Here is an 18109-nt window from a genome sequence, read left to right on the forward strand (position 1 = left end):
CGAGGCCAAAGAATGGGGTGAGGGAGGAAAGGAGAGAGACGGAGAACCAGACGCACGATGGAACAAAGCAGGTGAGCGGGCTGCACAAAGCAGACAGGGCGACGACAGCATCTCCTGCAGACAGAGGCGGGGCGCCCTAGCCAGCTCTCCTCCACCTCCCTACCTTCTCCACCCTTCTCCACCCACCCACCAGGAGCCCCCGCAGTGGTACTGAGGGTGGGAGGTGAGCTTGCACTTCCAGGTACCAGAGAGGGTGGGAGGGAATGGGGGCAGGGGAAGGTTGCTGGGGTCCTCTTCCCCAGCCACCTACCAGCCCCTACCACCAGGCCAGCCTCCTCTGGAACTCTTCTCCCCTCCACAGGCAGCTACATCAAGAAGAAAGACCAAAGGACGGAACCAGAGGGAGAGAAAGACAGAGAGAAAGGGAAAGAAGGAGAAAGGGAAGGGGATGGGGGAGATCAAGGGGCACTACAGAGTCATGGCAGGCTCTTCTGAGTAAGTCAGGTCAACCCAAAGGCAATGGAAAAGAAAGAAAGGCAGACAGAAAGATTGACTAGAGAAGGAAGGAAGGGTGAGGAGAAGGAGGAGGAAGGTAGGATAGAAAGACAGAGAAGAAGAGGTATGGACAGATGTCCAGGCCAACTCTGGTACCTGGAATACCAGCTGCTACAGTTTAGAGTGTGCTCTCTCAGCCGGGCTGATCGCGGGAGCTTGTCTGTCTGTCTGTCTCTCTGCAGTTTCCTGTGAGGCACACAGGTGGGGATGGGGGATGTGGCTCCCAGAACAAAAGGCCTGAGGTTTTTCTCCCAGCCTCCAGGATTCACCCTTCCTGTAGAGGCTGTAGACAAGGCCTGGAGTCCGGCGTTCACTAGGGCTGTTAATGGGCAGGAGTTTGGGAACAAGCAGCCCTTGATCTGTAGTCCCAGGGAAGTCAGGCTCTAGGGTCCTTCTTAGCAAGAAGGAGGGGCCGGAGAAGAGAAGGAGCCTGGGCAACTCCAAGGAACCACCACCCAATGTCAAGATCACGGGAACAGGGAAGGCCTAGACTTCAAAGGCATCACTCACAGAAGTCACTCTCTGACACACCATGTTCCCCTCCCCTGCCGCAAACTCCCCAGTATGCTGTGGGCCTCCTTGAGAGCTCTGGGCTGGGTGGAGAAGATCCCTCAAGCTCCTGGTGAAACACCTGGGCAGGTAAGTCCCACCCCACCCCACCCCAGTGACCACACCCTGCCAATGCCGCGGTCAGAACTCCTGCCAAAGGGATGCTGCAGCATGTCCACACAAGCCCTGTCATTGGGGCGATGGAGAGGTGGAGGGCAGGGTGAGGCATGGGGGGGGAAGTTGACCAGGTGCGGTGGATAAGAGACAGCAGCTCACACTCACCCTGAAGTAGGTAATGTTGTTGGGGGCTCTGGTCGGAGCAGCTCCTCCCCCATCCTCCGAGGGGAAGGTGTCTGTCCAAACACATCCAAGTTGTCCCCAGGCGCCGCAGGGGCAGGGCCCGGCGGTGGGGAGGGGTAGCCTGTGGCCAGAGTGGTGAAGCCCATGGCGGGCCTGTAGCTGGGGCTCCCACTGCGGCTGCTCTGGGAAGGAGAGCCTGTGGATGGCGTGGACTTTCGAGAGAAGCTGACTGCAGCTGGCGGCTGCAGGGTGATCTCCGACATCTCCGCCTGCTGTAGGAGGCCTGGGCGAGGCCGGGCACGGGCTGCGAGCTCTGGAGAGCCGGTGCGGGAGCTGAGGGGACTTTGGGTCAGAGGTGAAAGCCGGGAGGGCTGTAGCACCACTTGATGTAAACTGGGCTCGGTGCGCCGGGCCTGCCGGGGGCTGGGCCGGGGCCGGGGCTCATACCACCGGGTGTCCAGGCCAAATGTGCTGGGGCCGCCGTGCCCCCCGGGCTCAGCTGGCTCGGGGTAAGGCAACACGGGTATGCCCATACCTTGGCTGGTATGTCTTAGCTGCCCTTGGCTCACCAGAGGTTGCATAGGTCTGTCCTGCCACTTGGCGGCGGGCGGCACTGGGACAGGGCCCCTGCCTGGTGACTTGCCCGCCCAACCCTTTGGTGCCTCCAAAGACAGGATGCCGGGGTAGGCCGCGGGCACCTGGAGGGAGGAGGGGGGCAGTCCTCGGGGCAGGCCAGCCTTGGGCTGCAGACTCTCGGCCACATCACAGGGGTGCAGCTGGTGGGGGAACATCATGGCTGGGGTTTCCAGGCCCCCAAAGGGAAATTCTGGCCGACCCCAGGGCTCAGGGGAGCGCCCGCCCGTAGGGGTTTGAGTCAAGGGCAGCGTGCTATTGGAAGCATTCTCTCCATTTTCCTCAGGGATGGTGGGGTGGCCAAATGGCCCCTCCGTGTGCAGGGGTGGGGACGACATGACTGAGCTCAGGGGGCTGCTGACTTCTGGCACGTAGAAGGGTGGCGGTTCCACCTCCCCAGGGCTGCTGCTGCTCAGGTACCCATAATACTGGCCATGGTGGAAGGGCCGGGGGGCTGGGGGTCTGGCTTGGCCAGTGGCCTGGAGTCGACCTCCCAGGCCACTGGTGCCCTCCAGCCCACGGGGCTGGAACCGAGGGCTATATGCTGGTGGTGGCAGGTAGGACTCCTGGCTGGAAGACAGGGGAGTCAACTGGGACTTCAGGGCAGCCACAGATGTGGGCACCAGCGGGTCCTCATTCTCCTCGTCAGACTGACGGAACTCAGGGTACATGTCTGTCTCTTCTGCGAAGGGGAAGCCCTCAATGCGTCTGCTTTTCATGGAAGGCTCTATCTCAGAGGGATCCATTACAAAGCGGCCATCAGGGCCTCTGCTGATCAGCTCGATGGGGGTCGTGGCCTCAGCCTCTGCCTCAGCCTTGGCCACACTATACTTCTTGCTGCTGATGGCCCTCTTGGTCTTTTTGTACAAGGACAGCTCCTTCTCCCGGGTGGGACTCAGCATCCTCTTGGCTGCGGGTTGGCCCTGGTCATCGGAGGACTCAGATGGAGCACGGAGTGTGCGGATGCTCTCCGGACTCACCTTGCCAGAGGACAAGCTGCAAGGAGAGTAAGAACAGCAAGGGGGTAAGGGTGCTACACCAGCCTACAGCTTCTTTTCATTCTCTTCACAAAACCCACTACCTTAACCCAGGAGGGCAACACTGAAGAAACAGAGCAAAGATGGGCTGAGTATTTTGGTGAGAAATACTCTGGCCAATTCTCAATTGTCTAGACATGTATTGTCCATTTTTGGAATGAACACCCACATTCCTACTTTTATTCTGGCCTACCCCTATATTTGGCACACTCTGTCTAAGCACACCTCCAACTGCATTCCCAGGTTGTTCAAGAAATTCAACCTCATTTTAATACTGACTTAAGCATAACATATTATTTAGGCTAATTTGTTAGGGCAGAAAAAATTACAGAAGTACATCGCAAGGCTAAAGAGAAATAAATAACCCATTATTATCTACACGACCACTCCCTCCATCTCTGTGGACAACTTAAAATTAACATGCAGATCAGTCAATAGGAAACAGCTAAGAAACATGGAAATGGGGCAAAGCAAGGCAAACTGTTCATCTACATCTAGTCTTTCCATCCTCCCACATGCCAACAACAGCCAGAGACACTTACGGAGACTCAAGACTCTTCCTGCAGTGAGTGATGGAGAGCGGAGGGTCTGGAGGGGCAAATGAATGGAGAAAGCCCTCTGAGGCCTGAGTTCACAAAAACCCAGCATCCCACACCCTGGTGTCAATGGGGTGGGCCCAATGCAAAACCACACAAGGGAAGGCACTGTGTTTGTATCGCATCTTCATGTCCAGTTGAGAGACCTATGCCCACCACCAGGCCCAGATTTGCTGTCAGCTCTTCCCCGAAACCTGCTTCCCTCCTCTCTCTCTTTCAAATCAGGTCCCACATTGGCAGCTCTACCAGCAAGATACTGGTTTCCCAATATCCCAGGGAGGGGAGAGAGTGGGGCGAGGGAGGATGCTACGAATGGTCTGTCTCTATTGATGGGGAACATTTGAAACAGGGCCAAATTGAGAAGGGGAGGGGGCAGACACTCACCTTTTTTTCGCTTGAGCTTGCGCTTGCGCTGCTTGTTGACAAAGCAAGCAGCCAGAGTGCTGAACAAGATGGCAGCTGCCAAGAAGCAAATGGTTGCAACAATTCCAGCCAACACAGGCCGGGCCAGCCCATCATCAGTCAGGTCTGGCTGCGGGAAGATGTCTGTAAGGGAGACCAGGGAGCACCATAGGTCCCATCCTTCTCCACAATACCCGCTTACCCTGACACTAGCCCCCCAAGTTACTTCCCCTATTGCTGTACAACAGGCAATGCTGGGGCTCAGTCTTGGGGCTCAATTCCAACCCTGAGGAAGTATAGAGATGCAAAGAGGGAAAACGAGGGATCCTCTATAGAAGTCAAGTAACCTCTATGTAGCTCATAAAGAAACAGCATCCATTTCAAAGCTCAGCTGTATTTGTCTACTGCTTTACCTGGTGCAAAGCATTTCTATGCATGTTATTAGATCTTCTCATATTAACCCCATGAGCAAGACAGAGCACACAAATTGCTCCCAATCCCTAAATGCAAACACTGTGATTCACTACGTTGAGTGATCGGTTCATGTTATATCAGTATCCTAACCAGAGTCTAGTTGTTCTGTCCTCCAGTCCAGGAATTTCTACTTTTTCCCATGCCATGTCTACCAAATGAGAGTCTTCTTCACCTTGAAGGTAAAATCCTAGAGCAGGAGAGGGCTTACTGCAATAGCACTCAGACCCATTCATTTTCATCTCATTACAGACAGGCATGCAGCTTCCCGCAGCAAGGATGAGCATGCCCTGGTCCTCTAAGCTATAGAAGATGCTAGTGCTGGCAGGGAAGGTAGAGACAGATTCAGTTCTCTCATTTTATAGGTAAAGATTTAAGCCTCACTTTGGGCCCAAATTACCAGAGCTAGTTAGTGTCAGAGGCATGACTGGACCAACCCCAATCTGTTATATTAGACTCAAAAGACAACTGTATCAGTAAGTGCCACTCGTCAGGTTCATCAGAGGGAAAGTCAATATATTGTGATATATTTGGCCAGAATTCATTGCTATGTCAATAATAATAATGGATAAAAATAATCCAAATTATGCTGATGGGCTGAGTGGAAAACAAATGCAACGGCCTTTGCAAATGGGGGACTTAAATACAGGGAATGCTGAGGTTGCAGCATCCCCTTTGCCTGTGTGGAATCATCTGACTAGGCATGTTTCCTTCCAGAAGCAAAACAGAAAGCTACGAACACAGAAGAGTTTACAGAAACGAGCAAACAAAACGTTCAAGCCTTCAACTTTGGCTTTGACTGTAAGCTTCCTTGTTCCTACATCTCTCTAATCTTCCTGGAGAGAAGCCAGGACAGAAGTAAGCTAGGTTCTGCTGCCTACAGGAGGTAACTGTTTTACAACAAAACCTAGGGTGCCTAATATATATGACAGAAATCACATTCCAGTTCTTCCCCTCCCCCAAGCTCCCTTGCAGCTCCAGTTCTGCCCTTCCTCAACCTCGCCACACCAGCGCTTCTGTAACTCCAGGAAGCTCAGTGAGTGAGCTTTTGGCCAAGATCCTTCTCCCTGGTCCCAGAGGTCTCTGTGCATGCAGAGTCCAAGGAAATGGGACCATGGTTTGCTTGCTAGGCAAGAGCCTTTTCCATACCAAAGATACCACTTCCCTGGGGGAGGGGACTTTGCTCTGTTTCAGAAACTGGAGCTGGAGAGAAGACATGTAGAAATGGGACTGGTGCCAAGAGAAAGAGAGATAAATGGAGAAAATGCTAGGGAGTTGGTTTTATTTAGCCTGAAAAAATCTAGGGAGAGGAAGGAAGGCAAAACAACACCAAACAACAATTTTCCAAATAAAACCCACATAATTATAAAGAAGCCTATAATAGGCATCCAATAAACACTTGTTGACCCTCTGCTTCTTCCCTCCAATGCACAGTCCCATCCCCATTATGCAGTACAGCACTAGAGGACACAAAATGTATAGCAAACAGTACTTAAATCAAGTTTTTTTTGACAACTGTAATGAGAGTCATTGAATTTCCTTCTGTGGTTATCCCATAGAATTATCAGAAACCCAGCTCTTTAGGGGGATAAAATTCCAAGCATCATGGAAGCATGGATCTGATGGGTTTCAGAAATGCTTTGACTCCTGCAATTTCAACTAGACATCTTAGTTTCTAACCCAATCTGGCCTGTTTCACAAAAGAACTTTTAAGTAGTTCTGGGGTTTTCTGTCCCTATTACTATAGCAGAACTTCCATCCCCAAAGTACCTGTGCTGGAGACTCCGGCGATGTTGCTGGGCTCACTGATCAGATCCTGCATGACAGCCAGAACCCGGAACTCATACCAGGTGTCCTACAGAACACAGGACAATACCCAGTCAGTTGAGGGACCTGAGATACCACTTCTTCTATCACTATAGATCCTGGAAATGACTTCCACATAAGAGGGTACCCGAGCACTGAGGTCCCTGGTGAGTATTAAATGGTGATTGCAAGCACTGGCTAATTGCTATGGTATAAGTATTCTCACCATGGTTGATATAAAGCTACGAATATGAGGTCTCTGAAAGACTTGCAAAGATATATGTGCAACGGGCTCTCAAAAGCCACTGTGAGCCCATCTCAGCATACCACTAAATGAGAGCCCAGGGAAGAAAGACAAAATGAGATTGTATCTGAGCTGCTTCCTCTCCCAAGAGAGACGTTCACCATTCAGGGGAGATTGCTAGGAAAAAAAAAAAAAGAAAGAAAGAAAGAAAGACAACGTATTTTTCTTCCAGTGGCTCTAAATTGTCAAAGGACAGGTTCTTTGCTGTGCTAACCTAGGAGAATATCCTTCTGGGATCTCCTCTACCCATCCCTCAGCAAAAAGCTGAGGACAGTGTTCTGAAGACACACGTTGGCCTGTCATCCTGCCCTAGCTGGTGTTTGTCCTTGGGAAGAACCATCTATCCAGCACAAGTACCCACTGTCACCAAACTGGCTCTGAACCTGAGGGACCTTAGCGGCTATGACCCAAGGATTTCTTGGTAGTAGATGTGGGAGAATCCAGGAATGTAGGTGGAGAGGTACAGTGTAGAGCTTAGCCTCAGGCCCCTGATCCGAGTGACTCCAAGTTTCTAGTGGCTCTAGGAAGAGTTATGACACTTCCAGAATCTGGGAAGAAGAGGCAAGGAAAAGCAAGGCCCCCACCTGCGAGAGATCCTTGGCAAAGAATTCGCCATCAGTGCCTGGAATGGCATCATCTAGCATCTCCCAGCGCTCCCCAACTCGGAACTCCATGATATAGCGATCAATAGGGAAGCTGTGGTTGGCAGGTGGGAGCCAGGACAGGAGCACACCCTGCTGGGTCCGATTGGCTGTGAGGCACCTTGGTGGGGTAACCAGCACCAGGGGTTCTGGAGTTGTAACAGGGAATGCTGCAGCAAAGGGAAAGGAAGATGGTATCAGTAACAGTGAGGTGACCATGTCTCCCCAACCCACGTGGGAGTAAGAGTGGACCAGGAACCAATGTACCATTTTAGAGGGGAAGAGGGTGTCACTTAGAGTGGCCCTCCTGGTCCAAGGGAAGGGAAGTCAGGGACAGTGGCTACCTTCAGAGTAGGTCTAAAGAACATACATGAGGAAACCAGGTACCTCCTTAAAAGGGAAAAAATAGGAACTACAGGGAAGAAGGAAGAATTAAATATAATTAAAGTACAATCATGCATCGCATAACATTTTGGTCAACAAGGACCCACATGTGGCACTGGTCCCATGAGTTTATAATGGAGCTAAAAAAAATTCCCATTGGTGAGTGACAGAGTAGTTACGATAACATCATAGAATAATGCTTTATTCATATTTGTGGTGATGCTGAGCAAACAAACCTATTACGCTGCCAGTCATGTAAAAGTGTGGCACATACAACTGTGTATAGTACAGAATACTTAAAAAAAAACAATGTCACTGGTTTATGTATTTACTATACTATACTTTTTATCAAAGTATACTCGTATTTATTTAAAAGAAAAATTTCCCTGTAAAACATGCCCTGCTCCACCAGCATCAGCTTCATACATCTTGTGTTTACAGTGTCTCTTGACACATCACTTTCTCCTGTGCTGTACCATTCAGGTTTGCTCAGGTACACTCTATAGTGTTCACGTAAGGAAAGTACTGCTTAATAGCACGTTTCACAGGGATCCTCAGGTTGTGCCCCTGCTAGTAAGTGACATATGACTGTTTCTTTGGTTCCCGTCCCAGAAACTAGGAACATCTTCTCATGTCACACTATTCACTCTCCCAAATCCCTCCTTGGCCCAGGAGCACAAAATGAGGCCCAGCAGAGGCACTTTAGAGCTGGGGGTGAGCCTCACACCCCTGCTGCTCATCCTTGTGACAGTACAGAAAAGGATTCTGGAAATGGGGTTGGAGTTGTGTCCCTGACTCTACCTGGCAACAGTCAAAAAAAAAAAAAAGAAGAAGAGGGCAAACTCAACTGTAGGAGAAAGATTCCCAGTTTCTCCTGTGAAGCCACAGGGCATACAAACACATGGCCTAATTAGGAAGGGCAAAATATAAAAGCTCTTCTTTCTATCTGAGGCTGCAACAGGAATTTGGGTAAATATACTGTGACATGGGAACAGGCAGACCCAATAGAAGAACATGACAAGTCGTCAAAAGGAAATCAAATGGAACCACTATAGAGAGTACTTAGTAAGGTGCCAGGCATGTACAAACTAAACCCTAAACAATAGCTCTAGACCATGGCCATCATAATTTTTATCCCAGCTCTGCAAGAAAACAGCCCCAGACATACCAGCCCCAGACCCTCACCTAAAGTGTTCACAGTGACCACCTCACTGAAGGCGCTGGTTCCCAGCTTGTTCTGGGCCAGAACACTGAACTGGTATGCGGTCTCGGGCTCCAGGGTGTCCACCAGCAACCAGCTAGGGCCCGGTGGCACTGACAAGGACAGCCAGTCATGGGGCCCAAACTGTGCCCGCTTCATCCTGGCCAAAAAAGAGAGAAAGAATGGGGGACAAGGGGTGGGGTGGGTCACACTGGAGAGAAGAGCATGCATGCAAGGTCCTCAAGGAGAAGACAGTGAGAGGACAAGCATTCCCAGGTTCCAGGACAGGAAGAGGGGATGGCCAAGGTAGGGTGACCTGCCCGGCTCTTGCTGTTCCAACCCTCCTGATGCAGGGTCACCCACCACCACTGGTACCTCCGCTAAAGAAAGGGAGTCTCGTATATAAATCATGCTGCAGACGCTGGTCAGATTACAAATTGCACTGAGAGAGTCCCATCCTGCACACCACCCTACGAGTGGGCTCTGCCTTGGGAGTACAGGGACACTGGAAAGTAAAGATAAGCAACTGGATCACGGCAGGACTAGGGAAGGAACCCAGGTGACAATGGCTGCCCCCTTCCAGGGAGAGCCCAAAGTGAGAACCAGAGTGACTCAGGAAGCTCAGTCCAATCAGATCTGGGTCATCTGAGGATGTCCAGGAAAATGGCAAAATGATCAGGGGTTTTCCCACAGTGGGGCCAGGATCCCTAAGGCCTTAAAGGTTAGAAATCACAATCAAGGAGAAGGTCAGCCTGTGTGTGTGTAAGGGTAAGGATTTTCTACCACTCTAAAGGGCTCCCAAACTTCCAACAGGCAATGAAGCCACCTGCGACAGGTGCAGTACCATCACGTCACCACAGGGAGGAGACATTTTCCTATGGGATTGGCCAGCTTTGGCAGACCTGAGCTATAATTTAGCTGATGCCCACAGGCTTCCCCTCTAGGTTTAAAGGCCGCTCCCATGTATGCCCAGGAGGGTGAGCTGAGGCAGCAGAAACAGCAAAAAGAAGCTAGAATCAAATGTCTGAGTCAGTACAGGGAGAGTTGGAGGCAGTCAAAAAAGAAAAGAGGAAAAGAGACCTCCCCAACCTTGGCACCCACTTTTCCCCACCCAGGGCACCAAAGCAAGTGAGCAGAGTGTGATAAAGCAATGCAGATGAGCAGCAGTGTGGAGCAGCACCACAAGCAGCAAGGGAAGCCCCAGGATATGTGCCCAGCCCTTCCACAGGGGCAACCCCAAAGATGGCTCAGCCATGCCAAAAACCCCTCCCCTAGCCAGCATCTTATAGCAGCCCCTGGCAGTATGAGGAGTTCCCACCCCTTGCCCTGCTGTGGAAGGAACCAAGATAATGGGTTGGAAGGATATTCTAGGTTCAGCTTCACCCCTCCCCCAAACCCTCACCCTATTCCAGGGACAGATCACCTATCTAAAATTCAAAATACTCAGGATTCTCAGCCTGGGAACAGTCCCAAACCATTATGACAGAAAACAGGGCAGGCTCCCTTCTTAATCTTCTGCACTGTTGAGGAGGATCTCATGGGGCCTTCATGAGTTCCCCTGAGTCCTGCTCTAGCATCTGTTTTTCCCCCTCCCCACACTCAGACTGAGCCTAGCTAGAAAAATAGGCCCAGGTGGGAGAGGTCAGAAAAGGAGAACGTGAGGAAGTTTGACCTCCCCACACAAGGATGTCAACGGTGACACAGGTGGAGGTTTTGGCTCAGGACAAGAATATGGAGAGTCAGAGCTCTAGGGGGATGGGAGGGAATTCCACTGGACTTCTCTTCCCACCATTCCTGTTCCTCCTGTGCCCACCCTGGTTCGTGCATTTTTGAAATCTTTACCTATCCTAAGGTTTGGGCAAAGATCTCACATCACTGCATCTGACAGAATTAATAACAGACATGAAAACAATCAATACAGTGTTCTAGAAAGTGCAGCTGCTGGAGACAGGGTCAGTAAAGTGAACACAAGCTCTCCATACTAGCTTCTAGAACCACTGGGCAAGGGAGAGAATAAAAATTACACTCTTCATTTCAGGTCTGGCTATTTCACAAAGTCCTTAACAATTAGGAATCTCTTTCAGACTCCAGAGGAACCTCAAAAAAAAAAAAGCATGAGGATGCATCCAGTGTGGTGGCACATGCCTATAATCCCAGGAACTTGGGAGGCTGAGGCAAGAGGATCACAAGTTCAAGGCCAGCCTCAGCAACTTAGCAAGGCCCTAAGCAACTTGGCAAGACTCTATCTCAAAATAAAAAAAAAAAAATAAAAAGGCTGGAGATCTGGCTCCAGGGTTAAGCACCCCTGGGTTCAATCCCCAGTACCAAAAAAAAAAAGAAAAGAAAAGAAAAGAATGAGGGAGGACACAAAAGTGGTGGCAGGCAGTTGAGATAAGCTGGGAAAGAGCTACAGAGGATCACAGACGATTCACACACAGGCTCAAATAGGCTTCCCTAACCTTCAGGGTGGGAACTCAGGGATACCAAATCCCTTATGACATCCCCCAGAGCCCACAAGAACTAGTCACTGTCTAACCCACTTTGCTGTCTGCAGGTCTAGCAAGTTCAGACACATCCTCCTTGGACCCTCTACCCACCCCAGGACTGCCTGTGTTGGACGGGAAAGGGAGAAGCAGAAAGCAAAGCATGCGGGGCTGACTCACAGAGGTCCGTACCAAACTGAGAATGTCTGCTCGTAGCCTCCATCATAGCCTGGCTCCCAGGACACGTTGGCAGTTGTCATGGAGACCTGGACCCGGACACTGCCCGGGGCATGGGGGCTGGTGCCTGGAGACCAAGGGAGACCTCTCAGACTGAAAGGAGCTGAGCCTATTTGCAGCTGAGCCTATTTACCCATCATCTTGCTGCAGGGAACCCAAGAGAGACCAAAGTATGGAACTAATGCATCACCTTAAGTGGTTAAGGACAAGTGAAGTCCCTAAGGTGCTGGCCCCCTGACCCTGCCAGCTTAAGAAAAAGAAGTCTGTCCCACCATGCAGTCCAGTTTCACTAGCAAGAGACCACCTGAACCGCAGGAGAATAGAACACAGGGTAACCAGGACCCTCTTCAACCCAGCCCAAACTCCTGTGCTCCTCTGAGGTCCTGAGCAAACCAAAAAACATCACTTCTTATAAAAAGCATCATATTGTACCCAAATGCTGGTATGAGACAGCACAACATGGCAGGTAGTAGATACATCGACTCAGGTCTGAGTCCTGGTCCCATCGACACTGGTCAATGTGCTAAGCCCACACCAGCCTCATTCTCACAAATATGACCTTGGGACCCATCAGTCCCACCTCCACTTGTAAACGACTAGGTGTGTAGACCAACTGGTTCAGAGCCCAACACTGAAACTGAAAGTTCAGACAGTTAGCCATGGTTATGATTGTGACTCAGAACCCAGAGGGACAGGCTAAAAGGAGACAGGCTGAGGTCCTAGGATGCACACGCTAGGCAATCAGACCCAGAAATGCCAGGAAACAGGAACACCAATCACCTTCTCCTGCACCACCTCCTATACCAGGTTGAGCCCTCAGGACTCAGCTTGGTACCCTGTTCAAGATGCCACATGGTCCAACTGTCCCTCATTCCAGGTCCACCAGCTTTCTTTCCCACAGTCCTTTAAATTCCAAGTCCCCAGAGTTCCTACTGACGATACAGCTGCCTTCTTGCATCAGGTGAGTTGCTAGGTACATTAATTTTTCTGTCCTCCCCAAGAAGTAGACTCATGTGGACCTTCACTTTCACAGCCTACAGGTGGTAGGCGCTGGGTTCAAGGTTGGACTGACCTAAGAAGGATGACTGCAGAGCATGGATAGTCATCATAGAATGCCTCTTGGGATCTGATGCCCAGACCCAACTCTGCCCTACCACCCACCCAGCCCAGCCCACTGTTCACGTACCGATGACAGTGAGGTGGGTGCTGGCAGTGATGCTCGTGACCACATTAGTGGCGACACATTCCCACTCCCCGTGGTCCTCCTTACTCAGGGCGCGAAACTGGAGACTCCCACTGGGCAGGGCACTGTGCTTGCTTCTGCTGGGCTTCCCTACCTTGGCCAAACAAGAAGACAAGGAAGAGGTGGAAGCAGGGACTGAGGTTAGGAGAGGAGCAGATAATAGCTCAAGAGTCTGAGGAGGATACAGATAGTGAGGGGCAATCCCCAGGCCCTTGGACCACACCTTCCCACTGCCCCTCCTCAGGCCCCCCACTGCTCTAAGAAGTCACACCCCCCTTGACATCTGACCCATCGGTGTAGGTCCAGAGCAGATCTGGTCACTGGGTTCTCCCACCTATGCCACAGCCCAGGAGCCTGAGAGCCCAGGTACCTTTCTCCAAGTGATGACAGGGAAGGGGTCCCCTGCAGCTGCACAGGGGATGAGCAGCTCCCGGCCAGCCTCCTGCCTATACTCCCAACCTGGTAGCACCGTGAAATACGGGGGGTCCTGGGGGGAGCAGAGGCACGTGCATGAAGTTGGGCTTTCAGGTGCCCCTCTTATGAAGCCACCCACACGCAGCCCTAAGGTCTCACCTTCAGGACAAGCCGTGCAGGCGCAGACTGGCCCATGGTCCCCAAGGTGTTGTAAGGCACACAGGTGTAAGTCCCAAGAGCCTCCTCTGTGGCCTCCTCAATTCGAATAGAGCCATCCTCCATCAAGGTCCAACCCAGGTTCTGCCAGACACAGACGAGAGCAAGGAGCAGTGGTCAGGAAGCGGATGCTCTGTCCCACCACTCTAGACAGAGCATGGGACAGAACAGCAGCTACAGCCTAGGGCAGGCGCCACCTAGGTGCCCTGGGAGAACAGCCAACCTTAGTGGGACTTTTTTTTTAGGGCTGGAGGAGCCCTGGAAGAGAACCAGAACCCAGAGATAGCAAAATCATCAGCAGGGGGGCGCTTCTCATTCTGAATGCCAACGAGCACCTCGCTCACACCTTCTCCACCTGCAGCGGGCGGCCGTCTTTGTTCCACTTCACCACGGTGGCCGGTGGCTCTGCGTCCACAGGGCAGCGGATATAGCCATGGATGCCCACGGGCACATAGATTACAGGGGGCATGTTGAGGACACGGGCTGGGTCTGAAAAGAGGGAGTGTGGGTGAGAGAGAAGAGCTATAATGAGAGAAGCCAGAAGAGAAATCCAGGCAGAAGGTGAGCCAGAGCATAAACCAGGCATTGTGCTTGCAAGGCACACCCTCATATCCATCCCCCACTCAGCAAATACTCACCACAGGCTCCTCAGTGCTCAACACAGCATTACGTACCAGGGCCACAATGGATAATGGGGACAACAAACCCAGCTCTGGAAATTATAGCCCAGGGGCCACACACAGCCAGCCGGGTCAGACTGCAGACTTGTGTCTGCCACACCTAGCATGTTTTTAAGAACCTTAAGCATTTTTAAAGAATGTTTGGAGGCATTCAAGACAAATTCTGGACTGCCCCAGTTTTCAGTACTCCTAAATTCCTCAATTCACAGACATTTACAGGCAAAAATTCTCCATGTCCAATTCCCTCAGCCCCTAAATTCTGAACCTCAAAGCCAACATTGACGATGTCTTTCCCCTTTGGTTCCTTATCCCAAGGTCTCTCTTGAGCAGCAATTCGCTCTCTGCATATCCTGAGCCAACATAACAACTTCAGTTCTATGTATAAGGCCATTGTAATCACATTGGTACTTTTTCTCCTCTCCGTTCCTTCTGCTGGTTGTCCAGCTCCCTCTGCCTCAGTCTTCCACTGGACTCTGCAGTTGAAATGCAGAATCAACCCTGGCCACAGCACAGATGAAAGGCTCGGAGACAGAGGAGAGTGGCCCTGCAGCCCTGTGATGCGGCTGAGTCACCTCTGCTCAATTCTTCCAAGGGCTATGAAGAAGGATCCAGAACTAGGAGGCTGTGAGGATGAATGAGCTGGTAGCTTTTAAGCATTTGAACTCTTCAGAGAACAGCATTACATAAATACCAGGCCGAGTTATATATTTAGACATAGCTTCCTACTTTTGTATGGTAGTCTTTTTTTTTTTTTTTCCTCCAAGGTTTTCAAAGGGTTTATGAATGGGAAATACTCTGAACACTGCTCTTTAGCAGAAATAAAGATCCTTGTCTCACCCACCTGTAAATCTCACCCCCCTGGATTCTCTTTGAAGGCAGGAAGAAGGTACAAAAGGACAAGTGGGAGGGGGGGGTGGTGCCGGCACTGGGGAGAAATGGGGAGACCCAACACTTCTCCCAACAGAAGATGGCCTACATCTTCAAGCATGGAATCTGCATCCTAATTAGGATCAACGTCCTTCGGAAGGACCATCCCTTATCCCAATCCAGGCCACCAGAGTCATTGCCACTTTCTTGTTCAGGTGGCATCCCTGCGTACAGTCCAAAGGAATAGGAGACACTGTGAGATGGAGTCTGCTCCTTCTTTCAGGCCCTACAGGTTCAGAACAACGTGGCTACATTCTGAGTCACTTAGGAGCAATTTATTCACTTCCTAGTCAGGTCTGGTGAGAGGCACCCAGTGTTCCGGGTGTCACAGCACTTAAAAGCTTGGTTTTTATACTATACCATGCTACACATCCTTTCAAGTTGCTGCCAATAACACCGGAGAACAGAGGTCTTTGCCAACCCCTGCAGTCATTACACAGAGGGGAAAAGATGATACAGGTCTGAGGTGAGGGGCTCAATGAGGCTCAGCCGGTCAAGCTTAGCTCTACCATCTTGGCCACTCAATAGCAATTGTGTCCCAAACACCCAGCTTGGTGCAGCCGAGTTGGAGGAGTGCCACCTCTTGGGCCACAACTATTCCTCTACTTCTCTTCAGCTCCTAGGTTGACTAGGGGCCAATCTGTCTCCAGTCTGCTACACTTCTCACTCCTGCACTCTGTGCCTTGGGTGTATGCAATTCTCCCATGCTAGCGATCCAATGATGAAGTGTCTGTCACCTACAGCAACATCATGGAGCCTTTGTTGTCTGAGTGATGGGGGCCATCCACAAATCAAAAGCAGGATATTAATCCTCATTACTCATCCTTCTTTCTCTCTCTTTCTCATAATGCTCAGCTTGCCAGGGGGTGGGAAAGCAACTGGCACTCAAGTATTAAAGATTAGCATACTGAATTGTGCTCAAACAGAGGTCCTCAATTGTTCTGGAGGGAGAATGAGGTTCATTCATTTGGATCTCCAGCAGCCCTGGAGAGGAACAAGGAGGCAGACACAGGGAGCCAGGTATGGGAAATGGACCAAGGTACCCCATAAAAAGGTCCTCTTCCCCTCACCCCAGATTTGGTCCATAGTGTGGAAAGACAGAGTGAGGCTGGCAGAAAACTAATCCTGTACTGGTTCTAAGCTGTGGCTCCCCTCAAACACCTGAGAAAAAATAAACCAATAATGACTCATTCAAGGTATAGCATTCAATGCCAGAACAACCATTCAGAAGGGCAACTGTTCAAAGAGAAGGTCAGATTATCCTTGAACCTGACCTTTGCTTGGCTGATGCAATGAATTAATGGGCATACAGTGATGCCTGGTCCATAAAAGATGTCTAGCAAGAGTTAGTTCTTTCCTCCCTCATTTATTCCTCCACCCACATTCCCCTGAAAGGTGCTTAGTCTTAGCTGCCCTCCAGCCTCCAATCTGGCTAATGTGGCTTGAATCTTTTGGAACACCCACAAACACTCTCACCCCTACTCACACTGCACAGTCAGATAAGCTGAGGCAGATGGGGAACGCCCCAGGCTGTTGCTAGGAACGCAGGTGTACTTCCCAGCATCCTCTGGCTTCACCCGGAAGATGATCAGTGTCCCATCAATTAGGATGCGCACCCTCAGCTTCAGGTCACTGCAAAGCCAGCAAGGAAAAAAGGAAGTGAGTGCTATTGGTAGGTGGGAGAAGAGGATCTCACAGCAGACACCCAAGCAAGGGTCACCTTCACCTCCCCTAGGTGCAGCAAGGAGACCCAGTGTTCTTGTCACTCTCAGGATCCCTTTCTCAAGGTCCCTCCATGCAAAGACTGGCCTGAGTATGTGAGACACAAGAACCAGACTTTCCACTTTCCCCACCTCTGCAATCTCTAGAGCAGGCAGGCTGCAAAGCCCCTGCTCAGAGTCCCTTGCGCCTGCTGATCTGGGGAAACCCTGTGAGCTGCTCACTTCTGGAAGTAGACGTTCTCATCCTGCCAGTACCAGGTGTAGGTGAGGTTGCCGGGATATGCCTCTGCCCTGCAGGTGAGCAGAGCATCTTGGGAGATGTTGACGGTGATGTTCTCAGGAGGGGAAACAATGAAAGGAGGCCCTAGAGAGAACAGGAAATAAACATCACCTCCTGATGAGGCAGAGCAACCACACCAAGCCTCCCAGGAAGGTGTGAGGTAGTCAGGGAGGAGCACTGCAGGAGTATGGCCTGGACAGTTATCACAGTGATTTTTAGCCACTACAGGGCTCAGTCATCCTCCCTCCACCCCACCCTCATCTAGCTATCTATCCACCCCTCACACACACCCTTCCTGCCCACCCTGATCCAGCAAATCTTGAGTAGGAGACATGCAGGAGGAAATCTGCTTTTTAAAAATCTGCAGCAAGGAATAATCTTGTCTCTGGAGGAGACAGAGCCTTGCAACTGCCTAGTGGTCAGAGGTAAAGAGGGCAGCTCAGTACAGAAGAGGCTGGGGGCTGAAGGGAGAACAAAATTCCAGAAGTTCCTGGTACTGGCTGTGGGAAAAAGAGGCAGAGCTGCAGCCAGCTCTTTCCTGAGAGAGGAGCAGCATCCAGCCAAGCTACAGAGGGACCTCTGGCCCTGACTGCTGCTCAGCCCTCAGAGCAGAAGGAACAACTACAACTGCAGCCACTCTCAGCCGTACACAGCTGCCACCAACTCTCCCTATCCCTCCAGTAGGTGGTGGGTGGAAAAGCAGAAGCCTCTTCACAGGATTCCACATATTCTGAGTGAGTGTCCACCCCTTCTGGGGCACTCTTGGGGCCCAGGCTGGACAGAGTAGCATCTCAGCGCTGACTGTACAGACCCAGCTCTGCCAAATGCTCTTGGTGTTGTTTAAATGTCTGGGGCTTGGATCAAGTCCTTATCTTTATTTATTGATGCCATCACTAATGGATAGACAACCTGAGGGAGGTCTCCTCTCCTGAGGAGGTAGAGGCATGGTAAAGATGCTAAACAGACAGAGGGAAACCAGAAGTTCATTCAGCACAGTGCCTCCCTGCTACACTGTGGGGTGCTCTTTCC

General features: G+C 51.1%; 1 protein-coding gene across 7 annotated transcripts in view; it reads right to left on the reverse strand.

Moving 5' to 3' along the window:
* The window catches only part of IGSF9B (immunoglobulin superfamily member 9B), a 53475-nt gene that overhangs the window by 15891 nt on the left and 19475 nt on the right, over positions 1-18109 (reverse strand). For 3 of the 7 annotated variants that reach the window (XR_013757555.1, XM_079102102.1, XM_079102105.1), the window contains 13 exons: positions 17023-17164; positions 16566-16711; positions 13819-13961; positions 13416-13556; positions 13213-13329; positions 12786-12936; positions 11543-11666; positions 8864-9039; positions 7238-7464; positions 6314-6398; positions 4055-4216; positions 3617-3662; positions 1387-3033 (listed from right to left, as the gene is read on the reverse strand). Coding sequence is in view for 4 of the 7 variants with exons in the window: in XM_079102102.1 (XP_078958228.1) it covers positions 1387-3033; positions 3617-3662; positions 4055-4216; positions 6314-6398; positions 7238-7464; positions 8864-9039; positions 11543-11666; positions 12786-12936; positions 13213-13329; positions 13416-13556; positions 13819-13961; positions 16566-16711; positions 17023-17164 (3307 nt within the window). In the remaining 3 variants the exon portion in view is untranslated. Of the gene's footprint in view, positions 1-310; positions 742-1386; positions 3034-3616; positions 3663-4054; positions 4217-6313; positions 6399-7237; positions 7465-8863; positions 9040-11542; positions 11667-12785; positions 12937-13212; positions 13330-13415; positions 13557-13818; positions 13962-16565; positions 16712-17022; positions 17165-18109 lie in introns of those variants that run through there. The other 4 variants (XR_013757557.1, XR_013757556.1, XM_079102104.1 and 1 more) reach the window with 4 other exon arrangements.

Source organism: Sciurus vulgaris (genome assembly GCF_902686455.1).
Source record: "Sciurus vulgaris genome assembly, chromosome: 11".
NCBI classification, from domain to species: domain Eukaryota; kingdom Metazoa; phylum Chordata; class Mammalia; order Rodentia; family Sciuridae; genus Sciurus; species Sciurus vulgaris.